This window comes from Rhodnius prolixus, unplaced genomic scaffold (assembly GCF_049639745.1).
Source record: "Rhodnius prolixus isolate KJV_2025 unplaced genomic scaffold, Rpr scaffold_14, whole genome shotgun sequence".
Classification (NCBI taxonomy): Eukaryota; Metazoa; Arthropoda; class Insecta; order Hemiptera; family Reduviidae; genus Rhodnius; species Rhodnius prolixus.
Window position 1 is genome coordinate 4,280,632 of NW_027411594.1, and position 18,281 is coordinate 4,298,912.

The following is an 18,281-nucleotide window of genomic DNA, read 5'->3' on the forward strand; positions in this document are numbered from 1 at the left end:
TCTACCAATGCACTATATCTAAAAATGTTAATATCTTCGTTATAATATAGAGAAACAAATTCATGTTTTAAGATCCGTTACAGTCAGTTTCTGGAGTGATTGCGTTTCCCCCACGTCCACATTTAGAGATTCAGAAGGACCTTTTGGATTTCACGGTTTACTTCACTTATCTTCGATCCTGGCTTCCGTACAAGATAGCTGTAAGAATCCTTCTTGTAATTTCTTTTCTGTATGAGCAAAATGTTTGGGTTCTGCCATACTGTGATGATGTGTGGCCAAGGAATACTGTTTCTGTTTATACGGGTACACTGTTGCCACTTCCCATATTGGTCTAGCAGTGACATGCGCTAGCCGACATATGGGGTCATTGGGAAGGTCTTAAATAAAACAATACTCTCATCAGAAGTCTTAAAATGAAAGAGGTAGAAAATTTCCTCATACAGAACAGCTTAAGGCCTTCTACATTTAGGCAGAATGAGAATAAAGTAAGTCACATTTTAAGTTCACCAATTATGCCAGTCAGGGTAGGATAGCAAACGCCATTAAAAGTTAGAGCTACTTTTCATTAGGGCATCACCTTCAGCTGATTCATTTTATTCTATTACGGGCAACTTTTTATTTATAAATTAGGAAATGTATCTGAAAAGTTATTTATATATATATATATATATATATATATATATATATATATGTATATATTTCTTTAAATCCAATTTTGAAAATAGCATCACTTATTTCCTCTGACGAGAAATTGAAATTATTGTTAGGAAAATGCGATAAATAGAAAATAGAAAACTAATTTGGAATGCAACTGGAGTCAGCGTAGAAATCTCATGAAATTCTAAACGTATTTTAGGAATGTCCGCAATAGTAAAACTTTTGGCCAAATAAAACAGGGCTTTTCCTATTAATCGATAGTAGTGAACACCTCCCAGATTTTGTATGTAGGAGGCACACTCCTACAGCTTCCACAAGTTAACCAATTTCCCATTTTCATTGATTAAATTTAATGTCTGTATAGCGTTGTGGTTTTTCTGGCTGCTAGGGGAAGTCTAGAACTTGTTCTCCATTGTTTTCATCTACTTCAGTTGCCCTCTCTTCCCAGTTTGAGAATGTTCACTAGTATAACTTATCCAAGACTAGAAGTGCCTATTATGACTCAACTCCAGGCTTTTGTAGGCCCTCACTAAGATGAAAAGCTCATGAACTCGTTTTTCCTATCTTTCAGCATGAGAGCAATGAGAAAGCCAACGAACGGGAAGGCTCAAATAAATCTAATGTTAGTTGAAATGCTGTGGAAACAATTTTGGATCTAGCAACAAAATATAATGCTATCTTCATCACCATTTTAAAGTTGCGTAGATCTATCCTCCTCTAACAACAAACTTTCCAGATCTGGTTCCCTGTGTAGGCCGTCACCTATTTCCAGCTCTGGAAAACAAGCGCCTTAACCGATTTAATAAAAACGAATAAAGGGAAAGAGCCAGCAGAGGGAGAAACACCGAGCTAATGAATATTAATTACACTTTTCCCTCTTCCCCTATTGTGATTAATTATATTATCTGAGCCTGTTCTTGATGAAGAAGAATATCTGTTTTTTTTTGTCATGTGCCAGCTTAATGTTGAGAAGAATTTCGGGAGCTCAGTTTTCTTCATGAAGTACTGGTAAACAGTTTTGATTTCACAGAATGCAGAAAGAAAAAAAAAAAAATCAGTGGATACTGAATACTGACTGACAAGAGATCTGTTACTTTTAAGCTCATCTTGATTCACCTCCACGGAATCCTCTCCAATTCTTAATTTTGTTTTCTTATTTACGTTACTAAAGAAAGGTTGGGGAAGAAGTGTGCTGGCTCCAGAGGGTGATTATTCTTAACTGCCGTCTCCTCTCCCGTTCTGCGACTTCACTAGACAAAGAGTGAAGAAGCCAATTTTTGGAAGAAGTCAGACTCATATTTTTTTGTGAAAGGGGTTTCTGGGGAGCGCTTTTGGTATCAGGAAGTGAATACCCGTGTCAACTCCTTTCCTTCTTCCTAGAGAACATGTGCAAGTTGTATCATTACCTAAGTGTGAGCGCTTCATTGACGGGTAACAAAACATGACACGATCGCAATGCAGTGAACATCTTTAATAAAAAAAAAAAAACAAGCAATAAAGGTAAAGCAAGGTCATCATCTAAAAAATTTGTGCGTGAACACAGATGAAGAAGGTACTGTAAAAAAATATTGAAGACAAGAGGAGACTGCCCGACAACGGATCGTAATGCACTGAGATGCTCCTTTAAAGTAAAAGAGAGAATAGGAAGTTAACCAATTACACTCACAATCGCCAAGAATTGCCATGAAAGCTCTTACTCAGTCAAGCAACGACTGCATTGATCATTTACGATCACAACTTATGGGTTCAAATGTTGCTTAAAGAAAACACTAGCCCAATAAGAGAAGACAAATCAGGGACCTAAAGCCCTTAGGTACTATATTTGTTCAGTAAGGTTGCGTTCACGCGTAAAATCTAATACCAAACAAACAAACCCAGAAGTTGGGTTTTTTTTTTACGAACCCTAAACAACTGCAGAAGAAAATCAGGGTCCAGAGAAAGTTAAAAAAAAAAAAAAAATGCTGGGCCAATTAGTTCACCAACTAACCCAAACTGTCCTGTATCCTGGTTAAAGTTAACCAACTAACTAACTAACTAACTAAACTAACTCCCTCATTAGTTAATGAATTAACAAATAACTTTTTCCCAAAATACCTCATGATCAGGAATTTTTGATAATACAGACATTTAAAATGTATTTTTTTTTTTCAAAGTAAAAAAGGCGAAAAAGTGCTTGTTAAAAAATACTGTTGTATCTAAAAAATATTTTTCACAAATTGAGAAAAAAGTGATTGATTGGAGACGGTACTTGCACGTAGTGAGGAAGTTCTTAAAAGCTACTCGAATAGTCTCCTGTCTACGATAGATCTGCCAATAAGATTTAATTAGTGAGAAAAGAGAGTGGAAAAAAAAAGTATTTCCTTCTAAGAAAGCGATGGTTAATGATGTTGAGCTTCGAGAGAAAACATGGCAACTGAGGAAAATAGTATTACTCAAGTCTGCAATTAGTAATAAATAAAAATGGAGACACCTTTGGCGCTTAAATAAAAGAAAATTAATTGGTAATAAGCTTATTGACCTAATAAAAAAAAGAAAGCACGTAGATATTTCCAGTGTTTGAGTAGCAGCTCCTGATGGCTGCCTTTCTAAGGGATGTCCTCATAAGTTGTTCCTGTCATCTATGCTTTGGTCGACTTTTCTTTTTTTAATGCTATCTAATCATAAAGCAGATTCTTTGAGAACCTTTCTTGGTATTGTATATTTTTTAACCAGTGTAACCATTGAAGAAATCATTTCTTGATAGTAAAGATTTTATATCTTGGTATCATTTCTGTAATTTTTCTTTGGTTAATGATCTTGGTACTCTTTTTCTTTTAAAATACAAGGATTTTTTTGTAAAATCTCTATTATCACTATCTAACAATACAATTCTGAGGCAAATAAACTTTATAGCAGATAGATTTTTTTGTTAATATGTACTTAATAAGAGAATTTTTATATAAGGATCCGTATATCACTATCAGTATGAGAAGATGGATTAATTACACAGCGCACATTAGTATATCCATATTCATGTACAGCTTGCAAATATTTATATACACAGTCAGATCTTCTGCCTTACCTTCATCATTAATAATCCAAAACGTTTGGCTTAGAAAATGCTTAGAATATCTCAGCTCACATCGTGACTGACTTAAGTGCGATATAAATGTATTTTACAGCAGCCGTACACCTCAACAAAAAACATTCTTAACTAAGCTTACATTAACCAGACTTATATAAAGGAATAATCTGTTAGGCTTTCTCAACATTTCGCAAAGCTTAAATTTATCTTTTCAGAGTGCCACTCCACTAACTAATTTGTATTAGTTTGGCAATGTTCTTTTAGAGGAAAAAGTGCCGCCTCAGTATAACATTATTTGACGTTAGGATGGAGCTAAGCCCTAATCAGAATCTTCCGAGCGTCTTTAGCTAAACCAGTGAAGTGGTAAATAATTCAATTATCTTCGCTAGATTATATTTTTGTACTGGTTATTTGTTGGGATCTCCGTATTCAAGTATTATTAGTGTTCGCGCTAGGTGTTTATTAAGTGATTCTGCTAAAAATGCTAAATTTGGTTTGTTACGTCGGATGGTAACCGATAGTCTCGACTTGGCTGGTTGGACCCAGTTGCTTAGGGAGAACCATTTTGAAAACTTTCCTGGAGCACTTAGGTTATCTTTTGCTTTTGTTCAGGGTCCTTGTTACATGCCTCGCCGGTTTTTAGAAATTCCTATTAATATTCCAAAAAACGCATTACAGCTGTAGTATATCTTCTCTGCTCACATTACCATTCGACTGGCTGAAATTGACCTGACTCTTCTAAAACTTACTGACCACTCTTTCTACTGTCACATCATATCATCTTGCTTAAGTAATCCTTCTGTAATTACCAATTTTATAATAGATTTATAATTTTCCAACCTGATGAACCGTTCGCTGATGAAGGAAGGAAATCCGAAACGCGACGGATGAAAAAAATAATAACCTTGGTAATCACATTTTCAAGAAATGTAAAAACGACTTATCTAGAACTATCCATATAACCTGGAACTAAAAGTCGAGAGTTATGGCATTTTTTTTAACTAAAATAAAATTTGAAATAAATAAGTTACATGTAAGACATGAAATATTAAATTCTTTTGGCATAAGATCAATTTTGGCATAGACCTACCAAATTTGATAAATATTGTATGTAACCCAGGTGTTACATATGCATTTTCCACCCAAATGGGACTGAGGGATCAACTGTCAAACTTTGTGTCGTATCCTGCTGTAAATCATGCAACACTAGTATAAAATTATATTCTTGATAATCCATAAATAATATTCAGTATTCCACTTAAAAACTAAAAATCTATCGTAACATTTGTTTTAACAAATAGACAATTAGAATTTAGCCGGGTATTATCGTTTAGATTTTAATTAAAATAGCATCATTAATTGTTACATTTTATTCTAAGCTAGAATTAAAACATTGTAAAGTTTGAGGAAGTTAGCAATTTGTCTTGTATTTGATAAGTGTCGAAGCATGAAATTAGTTGTTGGCCAATCATAAACGTATTAAAGTTTTAACGCAATCATTTTAACTTTGAGATTTTTAGTTGGTTAGTTTTAACTTCAGGAAACGTCTAAAGCAGCACTTAGTAAATATCTGAAGTTTGACTTTTGCAATAATGATTTAGGGATTTTTAAACTATTTGTAGAAATTTTAAAACATGTTATTTGCAAGAATTAGATCGTAAGCTTTCTTTAACTAACTTTAAATGACCTCTCAAGGTATGAGCGGTTCGTGAAGAGAATCCTACTTACTGCCGAATATTTAGAAGTAAGTTGCACGTTGAGATATCGAACATTAAACTCGAAATCCAGAAATTAAAAAATCTAAGACACTGCAGATTTTCGGTTTCTCGTATCGATTAGCGGTTTCGATTCCCGATCATGGGTTGTTTTTTTTTTAAATGTATAAATTTTTGTAAAATATATCAATCCATGACACGACGTTTGATTGGTTGTTAGACTTACGTCCACTCTAAATAAATATGCATTGCTTTAATTTTTTTTCGCTTCTTTATGTCTGTGTACTCGTAAAGCTCCGAGCAAGTTTAACAACGTCGATATGAACAGTGGATTTTAAATTTAGTATTTATTCTTGGAAAAATAAATAAAATGGATTTTTAATTTTTATTTTATTTTTTTTAAAAAAAAAAAGATTAAGAGTGTAAAATCGAGTATCTAATGGCCGGCCAGTGGAGATACGTTGTTTGCACTGAGAAAATAACTGTGACCATTAAAAACTGAAAGCTAGGCAAAAAAATACCATTTGAACTTTACTGTAAGGGAAAACCAGTTTTTCTTCTAGATTTAAATTATTTTCCTTGCAGTTTTTAAATTTTACAAAATATAAATAGATAAAAAGAGGTAGAGGGAGGTGCTCTAACTACTAGTAGGTGCTCAAGAACCCTCTAGGTCGAGGTGGCGGAGGAATTTTGCTAATTCCTATTGGGTCTAATCTAACCCTTCCCTACTAGGGTTGTTATTTTTGAAAATGGAAACAAGAAAAGATTGGTGCCAAAAGGAAAGCTGGTGCAGAGAAAATACTCCAGTTGCAGCGTAACACCGCATCAAAGAATCTCACTGCGAAATAGCCCCCTCCCCTAATTCCAGATACCAGATTTTGTTGTCTCTAGCCTACTTCATCTAAGGACCATTTTTGCTGGAAATTAAAATCGAATCGATCCTGGCAGTCAGTATGAAATTGGATGAACAACTGAAATTGCAAATATCAAGTTAGTCGTTAACAATTAATAGATGAATTATTTACTAAACGATTGGGGAAAGAGAAAAGATTCATATTGAGGAACAGCCCTATTATTCTGGCCGTCTTAATTTCTAGCCTTAACAGCAGCAGTATTACCTCACTCCTCGCTTCCCCCATTGGAGGATTAGAATGATTGCTAAGTCCTAATGAATCCCTTCATTAGGGATTCACCACCCGCCACTTCTCCCATTATTTGTTAAATTGGCACTTTATTTTAAAATAGAAAAGAGCTTCTGCATGGTTTTTGCAAGAATATTTTTAGAGATAATCTATTCAACTGAAAGTATCGAGATTTTTTCCTGTGTCGCCTAGAAAAGGAAGATCTCTTTGCGATCGAGCCAAAATGGGCTAAGAAATTTTCCATATCTTTTAAGATATAAATAGGGATACTTCGGGAGAGGGGAATAGTACTTCCAAGACTCTTGGCTGCTTTGCGAGCATGTCAGTTGATTGTCGTGAACAATACTTAACGCTGACATCCTCACTAGTAAAGTTAATTGATTTGGTGGACAACAATTTCGGTTCAGCAAACCCACATGCGAATTCTAGCTCTCTATCGCAAACACTCATTGGCAATTATACTTTTTTAACTCTTAGACAAACATTGTACATATAAGACAAACATGAGAAGCACTTTATTATATTTCAAGACTAGCAAAATATTTTTCCAAACAAAATTTCTTTTAGTGCTGGAAAAAAGAAAAAAGCAATAGTAATCCTTACACTTGTTCAAAAGAATTGTGTTGATTTTCATCATTTATGATTCATGAATCATAAATGATGAATCGTAAAAGGTGGTCCTAATTTCCGTTGCTAGGGAGATTATCCAATTCATTTTTAAAGGCAGACGGTAGTTAGAAACATAATTTATTTTGTTTTAATTTGGGAAAAAAAGGTAGATGAAAACAGTAATGAATGCTGTCTAAGGGTACGTTCACAACGGAGCTGTGAGCATAGATGTTAGCGGAGATGATAGCAGTGATGCATCAGCGCTTATAGAATAACCTAGTACATTCTTATGTGAGCGTGCACAACGAAGCTTCGACTAGTGACTCATACGCGCTGCTATAAACGAGCATAGATGATAGAATTGAATTTTTCATTTTTCTGCTAGCTGAACTCCAGTATCGGAGCTTCAAAATGGACGTCGAAAAATTACGTATTTAGTGCTGTCTTTACTCATTATTTTTGGTTATTATTTTATTATTTACTTTTAAACAATATTTTGTTTTTTAAATCGTGCTTACACTTATTTTCATGTGTATTTATTTGTTGTTTTTTTTAAATAAAATCATTACTTACCTAAGAGTAATCACTAGTTTTTCTTCTATGGTTATAGGATTTCCATGACAATTTTTCCGTTTTCTTAATTTTGACCTTTTTTTTTCTAAAATATAGTCGAATGTGGGTGGAGCCATCCTCACATATTCAAAAAAACGATCCGGATAATTTCTAAGTTCCTTATATAAATGGTGAAATTCACCCAAAGTACTTCGTTTTTTATTTATGGGATGTACATGATATTTTCTAAAGCGTTTTTTCTTTAAAATATACCTTTTTGTTGCTGCTGAACATAAAAACTCTTCTTCACTACTCGGACATGTTGCATGCTGCAGCTCCGTTGTGCACACTAATCAGCGATTATATTTTACTCTATCAGTTATCATCTCTGCTATCATCTATACTCACAGCTCCGTTGTAAACGTACCCTAACATCTTTGTCAGAATGATGGGCCTATTTTTTTTTTTTCCTAAGAGCTACAAATATTTCGGAAGATCCCGTTCTAATTGCAAACTGCAATTCTTGACACCGACTCAATCTAGTTTGATCACTAACCTTTCTTTAACTCACAGTGAGTTGTCATATTTCTTTGACAGTACTTAGGATTTAAATTCAGAATGCTAGAACAAAAGATACTCGTGAACACTTAAGACAGAAAATTTACTTACGATTTCTTAAATGATTTTCAATCATTGCAGATGGCCGAGGTTAATTTCTCGAATTGTAATTTATGTCACGGTTTATACGTTCATCATGTATATATGTATAGATGTGTATATGGTAATCTGAAAGAGACATACGCGAATGAAGAGTTAGCAATGTGTGCGAGTATATAGTTTACAGATGGATTTCCCACCAACTCTGGGCAGGTTTATTAGCTATGTAAACAGGTTTATGGTTAATTTTGGGGACTTGGAGACAGAATTATGGCCCCCCCCCTAACTAACATGACAGGTGAATTTCAGTTGATCCATAAATTTGTGAGTCCACCTGTCAAGGCCTTGCATTTCTAATAATTTGACTGAATATATTCAATGATAAATGCCTTTCATAGATTATCTTGCGCGCTGCTCATTTCATTTGATGGAAATTCTTGGTTCCCCTTACCTGATAAAATCGTAATTTCCTCTAAAAAGATAAAAAAAGAAATTACTGTCCACAATACAATATTACTGTGAGCAACTAAGTTATACCTGGTACAATCTATGACTCCTAAAGAGTTTCACCAAAAAATAACTCGTGTATATTGCAACATATTTCATTTTCAAATTTCCTATGCATTCTACACTGACAGTCTAATGGGATATGAACTTTAGTGTAGTTCGTTCTTAACGTGTTAATGCTGAAAGACAAGCATTTTTGCATCCAGGTCTTTATTTGATGATATTGTTTCATATCTTTCTCTGGGCATTCCAAAATAAAGAAATTACATATTCTGAGGTGGGCAAAACCTTTTTTGTTAAAAATTCATTAATTTTTTATTATTTCCACAGCAAGAAATACATTGTTAGATGAATTGTTTGTGAAAAAAAATTATTTTTAATATTTTAAAAAGATTAATCAATGTTGGAGAGCCCCTATTTGATCGACACTAATTAATACGATAAAAATAATTGTATATATACGTACTCGTATATGTACACTCATACTGGCCCAATATATTGGACTTCTAAATTGGCCCACATGGCGCGCTTTTGTGATATTTTTTTTTGTAATCTCTCATTTATTTAGTTATCTGTCCTTAACCAATATTATCTACTATACATCTGTTAAACTAAATATTCATTACAGAATATTAGACAATTTAATAATGATAATAGTTTCTCCTAATATTGACGTACCATCATCAGTAAACATAATTATCGTAAACATGTTGATTGTTAACGTAAATCAATCAATCATTGTTAAGCCCGCAGACGCTACCACAGTATTTGAATTGTAGGTGGAATTAGTTATTAAAAAACGATAATTATTATAACCATAATTTTTATCAAGTTTTGTCAGCATTAACTTTTGGACACACTCCTAGGGAACAGTTCATTTAATCGGTCCAGCAAAAGGGATAGGAGCAAAATAATCTTTGATCCATGGAAGGCCTGAGCCACTCCAACCAGCGTGTCCTGAGTATCTAAAAGTGTCGCATTTTATTTTGTTTCATGGCAGAAGAAAGAAACTATAGATTAAGCGAACTAGTTTAAGGGGCAAAGAAGCATTAATGGTGCTCGCAACTGAATCTGAAATCTTGTAAGTTTTGTTCTCCAGTTAGTTTGGTTGTAGTGTAGGTCTTGAGACAATTTGTCTTTCTTTATGTGTCGGCATTGATGTGCTATTATTAATGGCATACTGCTTGTATATGAGCAGTTCTGTGATTCTTCTGGAGGCATGCGTATTCGCATGCTAGTCAGGGATTCTTCTAGTCTGACTCTAGTTTTCTGGAGTTTGTGTGGAGGATTTAATTTCAGTCAAATATTTATGGAAAATCAATGTAATTACCCGACTTAAATTAAAAGCCCTGCTTAAATGCAGTAATACTCTAAAACAGGGGTGAGCAACCTTTTTAATCAATGGGCCAATTTAAATTTAAATTTTTTTTGGCGGGCTGCACATAGATTTAACTCTTACTAATAATTTACGAAACGTCCGTATTGCATGTTTGAACAAGTCACCGACAAGTGTGTATCTTGTCACAAAAAAATCGCGCAGACGCGGCGCGTTCGTATTGCATGTTTAAAAACGTCGACAAGTAACTCGCCATAAAAAAATATTTCGGTTTAGTATGTACTACCATTTTATTATAATTAATTTTATAACAATATATTGATGGGAGAAAGTCGATAAAATAAATTCAATTTTAGAAATGCTTGGCGGGCCGCGTGTTGCTCATCCCTGCTCTAAAATATCATTGGGTTCTACATTTTATGGAGAGCTTTGCTCTCACAATCCTCGCAAACACTTCAGGCATCACCTTCTAATTCGTAATGCTATTCACTGGGCTGTGTCAACAAAAATTAACAACCCGTCTGTACAAGTCGCGAACGCTCTGGTCACTATTCTTTATAGACACTTATTCTTCCATGTTCGCTTACTGTTACTAGATATGTTCTGTATATATTTGACAATCTAACACTTTAAATATTCTTTGTGTTGAGGCGGCTAGGGAAACGTCTTCAAACTAAAGTCACGAATCTTCCAAACTCCGATTGTACTTCATGAGCAGATAGGATAGGAACTGCAGGTACCCTCGACACCCTCATCTCAACTTCAAGCGATAATCCCCATTACTTAAATGTATAATATAATGTAATGTACGTACGCAACAGCTGCTGTTAGCAGCAGCATTATTCTCCATTTCTATTAAATCTTCCAAGGAAAGAAAAACTTTTCCATTTGGTCAACATTAAAGCTTCCCCATTTACCACAAGCTTGCATTTATTATAAGCTGTACCTTTTTTTACCACTTGTAAAAACTCTTGTTTGTTTCCTTTATAATCTATTAATGCAAGAAGCATAAAACGTGGACTGAATCGTGAGCCCCCCTGGTGCTAAAATAAAAATATTTTATTAATATCCTATACAGTTCATTTTTGGATTGTCCCGAATATTAGCCTATGTTGGATGTTTATGTGAAATTATTTGGAGTTGTATTTTCAATAGGATTTTTTTAAAAATTTAAGTCGTTCAGTGAAATTATTCGCGAGAGAAATATAATTTGAATTCTGTTTTCTTTGAAGAAAGAATTGAAGAGATAAAACTTGAGCTATTTAAATTTTTAATAAATACAGGATGAAAATTGAAACGGAGAAACCTGATTGTGAAATCTTTCTCTTATAATTAATAAAAATATTGTACTTTTCATTATAATTTATAAGTATATATATATAATTACGCATTGAATTTTGGCTTATCAGCCACTCCCCAGCTGATAGCTATTTGTCCAAATTCACTTAGTAGATTGTTTCTAAATGTACAAAAGCTTTCAAGAGCTTGGAAAACAAAAGATGATACATAAATTTAAATTTTGAGGCTACGTAAAAAGGTCTATTTAAATTTATTTTCAAACCCATTATATATTTAAGTAAATGTTGAAGCTTCTTAGTGAAACATTTTTTTTAGAACATTGTGAGGGTATTAAATTTTCATTCACTAAATTGTGTTAACGTTTTTCTCTTTAGTTTAAAAGAAAATAAAGAGGAAAGATTAAGATTAATTTAACCAAAAGCCCGTTATGTATTTTTTTTTTTTAAAAAAAATCTTAATGCGTTCATTTTTCTTAATATCTTGAAATATTATTCAAAAGTAACTTTACCATTAAAGTTCATCCGTATGAAGTTGTTTTTAATAAAGCAATAATGACTGGCTGGCATAAAGTAATACATATATTCATTACCTCAGTTTCGTCTTATTGTGTATCTCAATATTTTTCTTATTACATTGTAATTTATTTACTCTTTTGCGATGCAGGAAACTGGAACTTTAGCCTCTGCTGTTTAATGCAATCGGTACACCATTGAGTTAGACCGAATGACCATGCCGACTTAATCAGAAATATCCAGAGTGGTTCAGCTCCTGTAAGATAGGAAGAGAGAAAACGTAACTCTAATACTCAGTCGGAATGCACCGACATCCTTAGTTATCCTTTTATGACGCCAGTGACACTTGGTGACAATACGAAAGAACGACTGGTAAGGAATCGTGGAACTGTAAACAGGCAAGATTTTTCTTTAAAAGAACTTTTAAGAGATCGTTATAATTATTGACAGAATAGGTTTGAGTAAAACATTAAACTCTGCCCCGAAGTGAGTCCCACTTTGCCGGCATTGCATTCATCACATGGTTACAATTTGAAATCCCTGGCATGTTTTAAGACTAGAAGCGATTATCACGCAAAAGAAACTACTAGTGAGCAGAACCCGGCATCTTTTACAGAACGGAGGTTTATATCAACTACAGTATGAACGCAGTACCTTGGAGATGCAGTAACCACCTCTTGTTCTAACAAGAATTATAATTATTGTTCTAACAATAACAATAATGTCCCTCAGTGGGTTTTCGAGGTCTCAGAAATCTTACAGCAGAAACGTTTTATAGCTTATTTAAAGACTCAACACGTCCGAACCATCTTAGCTGGCTTTCTAATATGCACTGTAATAATGTTCTGTAAAATTTAAAAAAAAATTATAGTTAAGAATTAAACACTCCTAGACATGGTTGGTCTATCTGCTGAGTTGACCATCTATGTTTAGTAAAAACATAAGGATCTTAACTCAAGTTGGTCATAGCTCTGTAGTTAAAGCTTCTAGAGAACGAAGTAACACCTGTTCCCAGTTGTAACTCTTGTTATTTCTAGCTTCTTCATTTGGATAACATAATTAAAAATTACCTGCTGATTTCCAGAAGAATGGCTTCCAAATTTCAGATTTTCTTCCGTACTTTCCAGTATTTTCCCATGTCTTCGTGTTAGCTGTTATTACTGCAGTTGTATTATTTCTTGAGCTGAAAAATTATGCGATTAGATATCTGTATTTTGTATACTTCTGGTATTTCAATAACAATTTCAAAATAATATTTCAATAAATTAATGCGAACATTCCTCGTCTTTATTGTCCTAATTGTTGCAACTATAAATAATTATTTATATTTAATTATCTATTATAAAATAATATATTCTTAAACCTTTTGTTCCCACAAATATATAGGATAAATTTGGTAGGGGTACAAACAAATAAAGTACTCTTTGTGAATAATAAAATACGTACTAGGCGACAGTAAAATATTTACTTGAAACTTGAATGCCTTCTGTAGATTGGCCAAAATATAATTTGATTTTCGCCTACAAATTTGCCCAGGAATTAGTTATCCCAAAGGAAACTCTTGTTTATAAACTTCCAAACTTGACCTTCTGTTTCTATTCCATTCGTAAATTATTAACAATTATCTCATTAATAAAGCTCCGCTTAACTTGAAGCAAACTTTAATATTATCTAATCGCATTTTAATATGTTTAACTAAAGCTAAACATTCACAAATATCTGCTAATTATAATGAAATTTGTTTTAAGTTAACATTAAATAATGTTTCTCATTATGGCTAAATTCATAAGATTTTTGTGAAGACTTTTATAGCGCATTGATATTGTGCCCTTAATAAAGCTTTGTGAGAATTCTTAAAAGTTACCAAGTGCATACTTTGTTAGGGTCAAAAATTCCTAGATCAGAATCTGAGTAGAGGATAGCAGCAGTGTCTTTGTAACAAAGATATGTAGTTGATAGTCTTTCGAATCGATTGGGATATCTGCAGTGTAATCTGTATCTGTCAGAATGATGTTTCTGAGAAAATCTGCTTCTGCTCGACATGTAGCTGATAAAGAGCCTCCTTAAGAAAAAGGTATTGTTGGTAAGAGTAGAGTAAGAATCAAATAATGGGAGTTTTAAGAAAATTTGTGAGGTAGAACTAGTTTAGTAATCAGAAAAAGTTGTGTTCGCACCATATTTTGTTGATTACATACTTTGAGTTTGACTGTATGACATTAATGTGATTCATGATTAATTATTGGATAAGAGACAGAGAATCAGAAAGATTTTGCGGAGGATTTTGAATTGTTAGGATTGGATTCTGTTTAGAATTGATTTCCTGGTATCAACCCCGCAACCAGATCGATCAATTCAATCAATTGCTTAATCAAATTCGTCTTAAAATTGTCTTATAAATAAGTAGTTTGTTAAGTTGAGAGCTTTGACCGTCTGTCTTCAACAGTCTAAGAAGCAGTCTCTACTGTTTATTCAGCACTCTTGTCGCTTCAGCTATACACTATAACGATTCCACTTCTCTTTAGCCCAAGGGTCAGAACCGAAAGGGGGGGAATGTCACTTAAAAGAAAAGCACTTTGGCGAAGAGTGAGATTCCATTTTTAGTGTTCATGCTTCCGTTAAAATAATTTTCCAACACTTGCACCATGCTTCTAATTTAAAGGTATTTATTTTGAATAACTTTTAACTACAGATTCTAAATTTTTGTGCAAAGTTTGTAATTCATTAAATGCTTCCAACTGATATGAATTTCTGTTCTACAATTACGAATGAGATAATCCATTAAAGTTTTCTATTCCATTTCATCGTAAATCTCATTGCTCTTGTAATTATATTTACACGCTATTTGGTTTGCATACATCTCAGTTGCAGGTAATGCACATATTACAGGTAAATATAGCCACACGAACGGGCTTAATAGGATGGATATTCAACCGATTTTCTAATATAAAGCAATCTATGCTTTACAAGCGTAATATATTCTCGGTTTTAACCAAATGGTGTTATTGCTATATCAAAATGATTTGTGTTATTACTTATGTTTTATATATTACATGCTCCAACTTATTTGTAACTAAAACTTTTGTAATCGTGCAGATTTTCTATTTTAGGGTAACGGACGGACATATCTGTTTTAAGGCCCTGTGAGTCCAAAAAAAGTGGTATGCATAATTTAAAGATGGAAATTCGCAGAAAGTTAAATTAAAATTAGTGCCACCGCGGAACCCAGAAATAAATTTTGCACCAATTCAGCCAATCAGAAGTGCCAATTTATTGAATCAATATTTTCTGCCAAATATACAACGCTGAGCCGTATGATTAAATTTAATCAGTCCTATAAAAGATTGTTTTTAAACTTGTAATGAAAGAAAAACATAGGTTATTTTTTCTTTTATTCTGACAGAGTCTTTTTATTTGTAAAGCTTGCGGAGAAAAAAGAAATTCAACTTTATAATGAAAACAGAAAAATGCCCTAAATTGTTTTTTTTAAAAAAAGACACGTTTTCTGGAAAAGGGAAACAATAATCGTATTAGCTTTCAGTCGTAATTAGCAAGGACTAAAAGTTAATTAAAGTACTCGTACAGAGTCCTAGAACTGTTCATACACACATTAAAAAAAAAAAGCCCCAAAAAAGTCTGGTAATTAATAAAGGATAAACAAAGTTCAATTTGAGGGCTTTGAACTATTAAAAAACAAAGCTCCCTTGAAGGTAAAAACCATATATTTTCTCAAATCATGCAATCCCAAACGGTACTCTTTGAATGTGTTCTGTTTTTAATGGGTGGCCCAATGGTCATCTAAGTAAATCACTGCAAAGATCTATTTTCCAGATAAAAGTTGTGGTTGATAGCGGTAGTTGTTGGAATAAAGGTGAAACAAGGATCTGTCCAGAACAGCACAGAGGGAGGGATATAGCAAGCATTATACCAACACATTGCTGCGTAGCGAGAGGTTTCATCGTCAATATAACAATATAATACAAATGATGTATGTTACGAAATTTCCAAAAATGAAAAATAAAATAAAAAATTCTAATTTAATAAATTGGTTTTTATTACTAAAACTATTTAATACAAGTCTTTTCTTTTATTTGCATCATTTTCCCAATAAACTTTATTTAATGGCGATCTTAGAGAAGGGTGAACTTAAGCTCTCCTCTAGACTCTAGAGTATGGTTTTAAGCTCTGCTTTAATATTTATGACCAACAAATTCATGCCGATATTTGAGAACTTAAGACTGTCCATTATGTTAAAATGTTATTATGAAGTCCCCGCTATCTTGTTTCTATAAATTTAAGAAAATGTAATTATGTAATAAACTAAGTTAGAGAAAGTCTTATGAGTGTGAGATTTTTATGTTTATTCTATACCACGGTCGATAACCAACGATTTTTATGAAGGTTAAAGCCATTCACATATGTTGCACTTCCAAAATGACGGATGTTGGTCTATGAGAACTTAATAGCTATGTTTGATCCCAGAATTGGTACAAAGGTTAAGCTTTCTGCGATAGTTTTTGGAATATTCTGATCTAATGTTCATATATGCTGTAGATGTTACGCTCAAAATATTTTTTCTGTATTGTGTACTATCAAAACATGTATTTCCAATAAAAGCCCATTATTTCAAAGTGTTCTAAGATCATTCTCTTTTCCTTTAGAGAGAAAAATTTGAATTGTTTAAGCAATAACATGTAAGAACAGGGAAAAGATTAACTCAGTGGTTAGCGTATACTGGATTCCAACGTGGTGATCACTGGTTGGTATCGTAGAAGGTGCATCTTACAGCTAATTTTCCGGTGAAGGACAGTAACAGAATTATTAATGATTATGGTAATTATAATGCTCAACACTTTTAGGCAGAAACAATGTTGAAAATCTAGTTAAAAAGCTGTTAACGTGGGAAGAAATACTTTGATTTTTCTTTCCTCTAATTGACTTTCCACACTTTTCTTGTTGAAACTTTTTCTTTCTTTTTATTTTCTTCAAATTATTGAAGAAGAGTACAAAGATTATTTGAGACAAGTTTTACAAAGTTCTTTTGTTTATAGTTTTTAGGTTGAACTCATTACCAAACAAATAAGGAACCAACCACCCTTCGTTAAACAATTGCACTAAGTTTCTCCTAACTTCATGTTTTTCATAAATTATTCATAAAGGAATAATATCTACTTCTACTCTTTTCAAAACATTTCAAAAGAAAACTAAAAAACTCACTTTTCATACGTATATTTTCTAGCAGTTTTTGATGCTTCAGGCATCACTAAAGTCAAGAATAACATAGCGATTCAATGCACAAAAAATTATGAATTTAACGCAAAAGGTATCTGTGCTTTAAATACTATCTACGAGTACATAAAGAATCAACATTCTACTATTTATATTTTTAAACAATTTACGTATATAAATAACGGTACTCTTATTGTTTTGTAAACCTGTCTTGTATTAAAAACAGTTGCAAAAAAAAACAATGTTTCGCTTCTCATAGCTTCAATTTTTCATTCCACGATAATGTATCTTCTAAGACGTGTAGTCTATTATATAGAATTATCTCCAAAAAACTTAATTTGTACGTGGTATGTTCTAATAATCAAGCGAATTTCCACAGAATAGGATCATTTAAAAAAGTGCTCAACAACAGTGAGTGATTTGCGAAGATTGAGTCAATCAATAAAAATTATTTTGGGGAATTATCAAGTTAGATTATTATTGAAAGCTGCCCTTTAGGGTGCAGCTAACCTAGTTACGGGCTACTCTGGAAGATAAAAATGTGTTTGCCGTAAAAGCTTTTCTCGTGAGTTTTTCCTTAGCTTTGGACTTTTTGATATAAATTTCTGCTTCAAATATCGGTGGGAGTGCTTTACGGTATACGTACTCTTCGTTGAATGTTTCTGGGATTCACTTTTTAATTTCCAGCCACAAAACCGCAGTTCTTTTGGAAAGATAAGTTTATAGTTAAATTTAATTTTTCACATACAAAAATTTTATCATTGATAAAAAGTTACAAAATAACCTAAGTAATTTTCATTTTTACAGTCGGCAGGAGGTAAAGTAGGCAAAGTTTACATACAATCATAATTTATTCTAAAATTTGTAACTAAAGTTGAAACACCGGACATAATCTAATTAACAACCAATTAAAAGATGAAAATTCCATTAGTATTGTCAAAAGTTTTATAGTCTAATTTCACCAAATGTATACACAAAATAGTGCAATGAGATTTGCTCTGTTTT

General features: G+C 32.9%; 1 protein-coding gene across 30 annotated transcripts in view; it reads left to right on the top strand.

The window, feature by feature from the left end:
- Window positions 1-18,281, top strand: part of LOC141451698 (uncharacterized) — a 221,597-nt gene that overhangs the window by 182,500 nt on the left and 20,816 nt on the right. The window contains exon 2 of one of the 30 annotated variants that reach the window (XM_074123249.1): window positions 12,202-12,422. The exons of the other annotated variants lie outside the window; for them this stretch is intronic. Within the exon in view, the coding sequence (XP_073979350.1) occupies window positions 12,381-12,422 (42 nt within the window). The 5' untranslated portion in view covers window positions 12,202-12,380. The remainder of the gene's footprint in view (window positions 1-12,201; window positions 12,423-18,281) is intronic. 30 annotated transcript variants of the gene reach the window in all.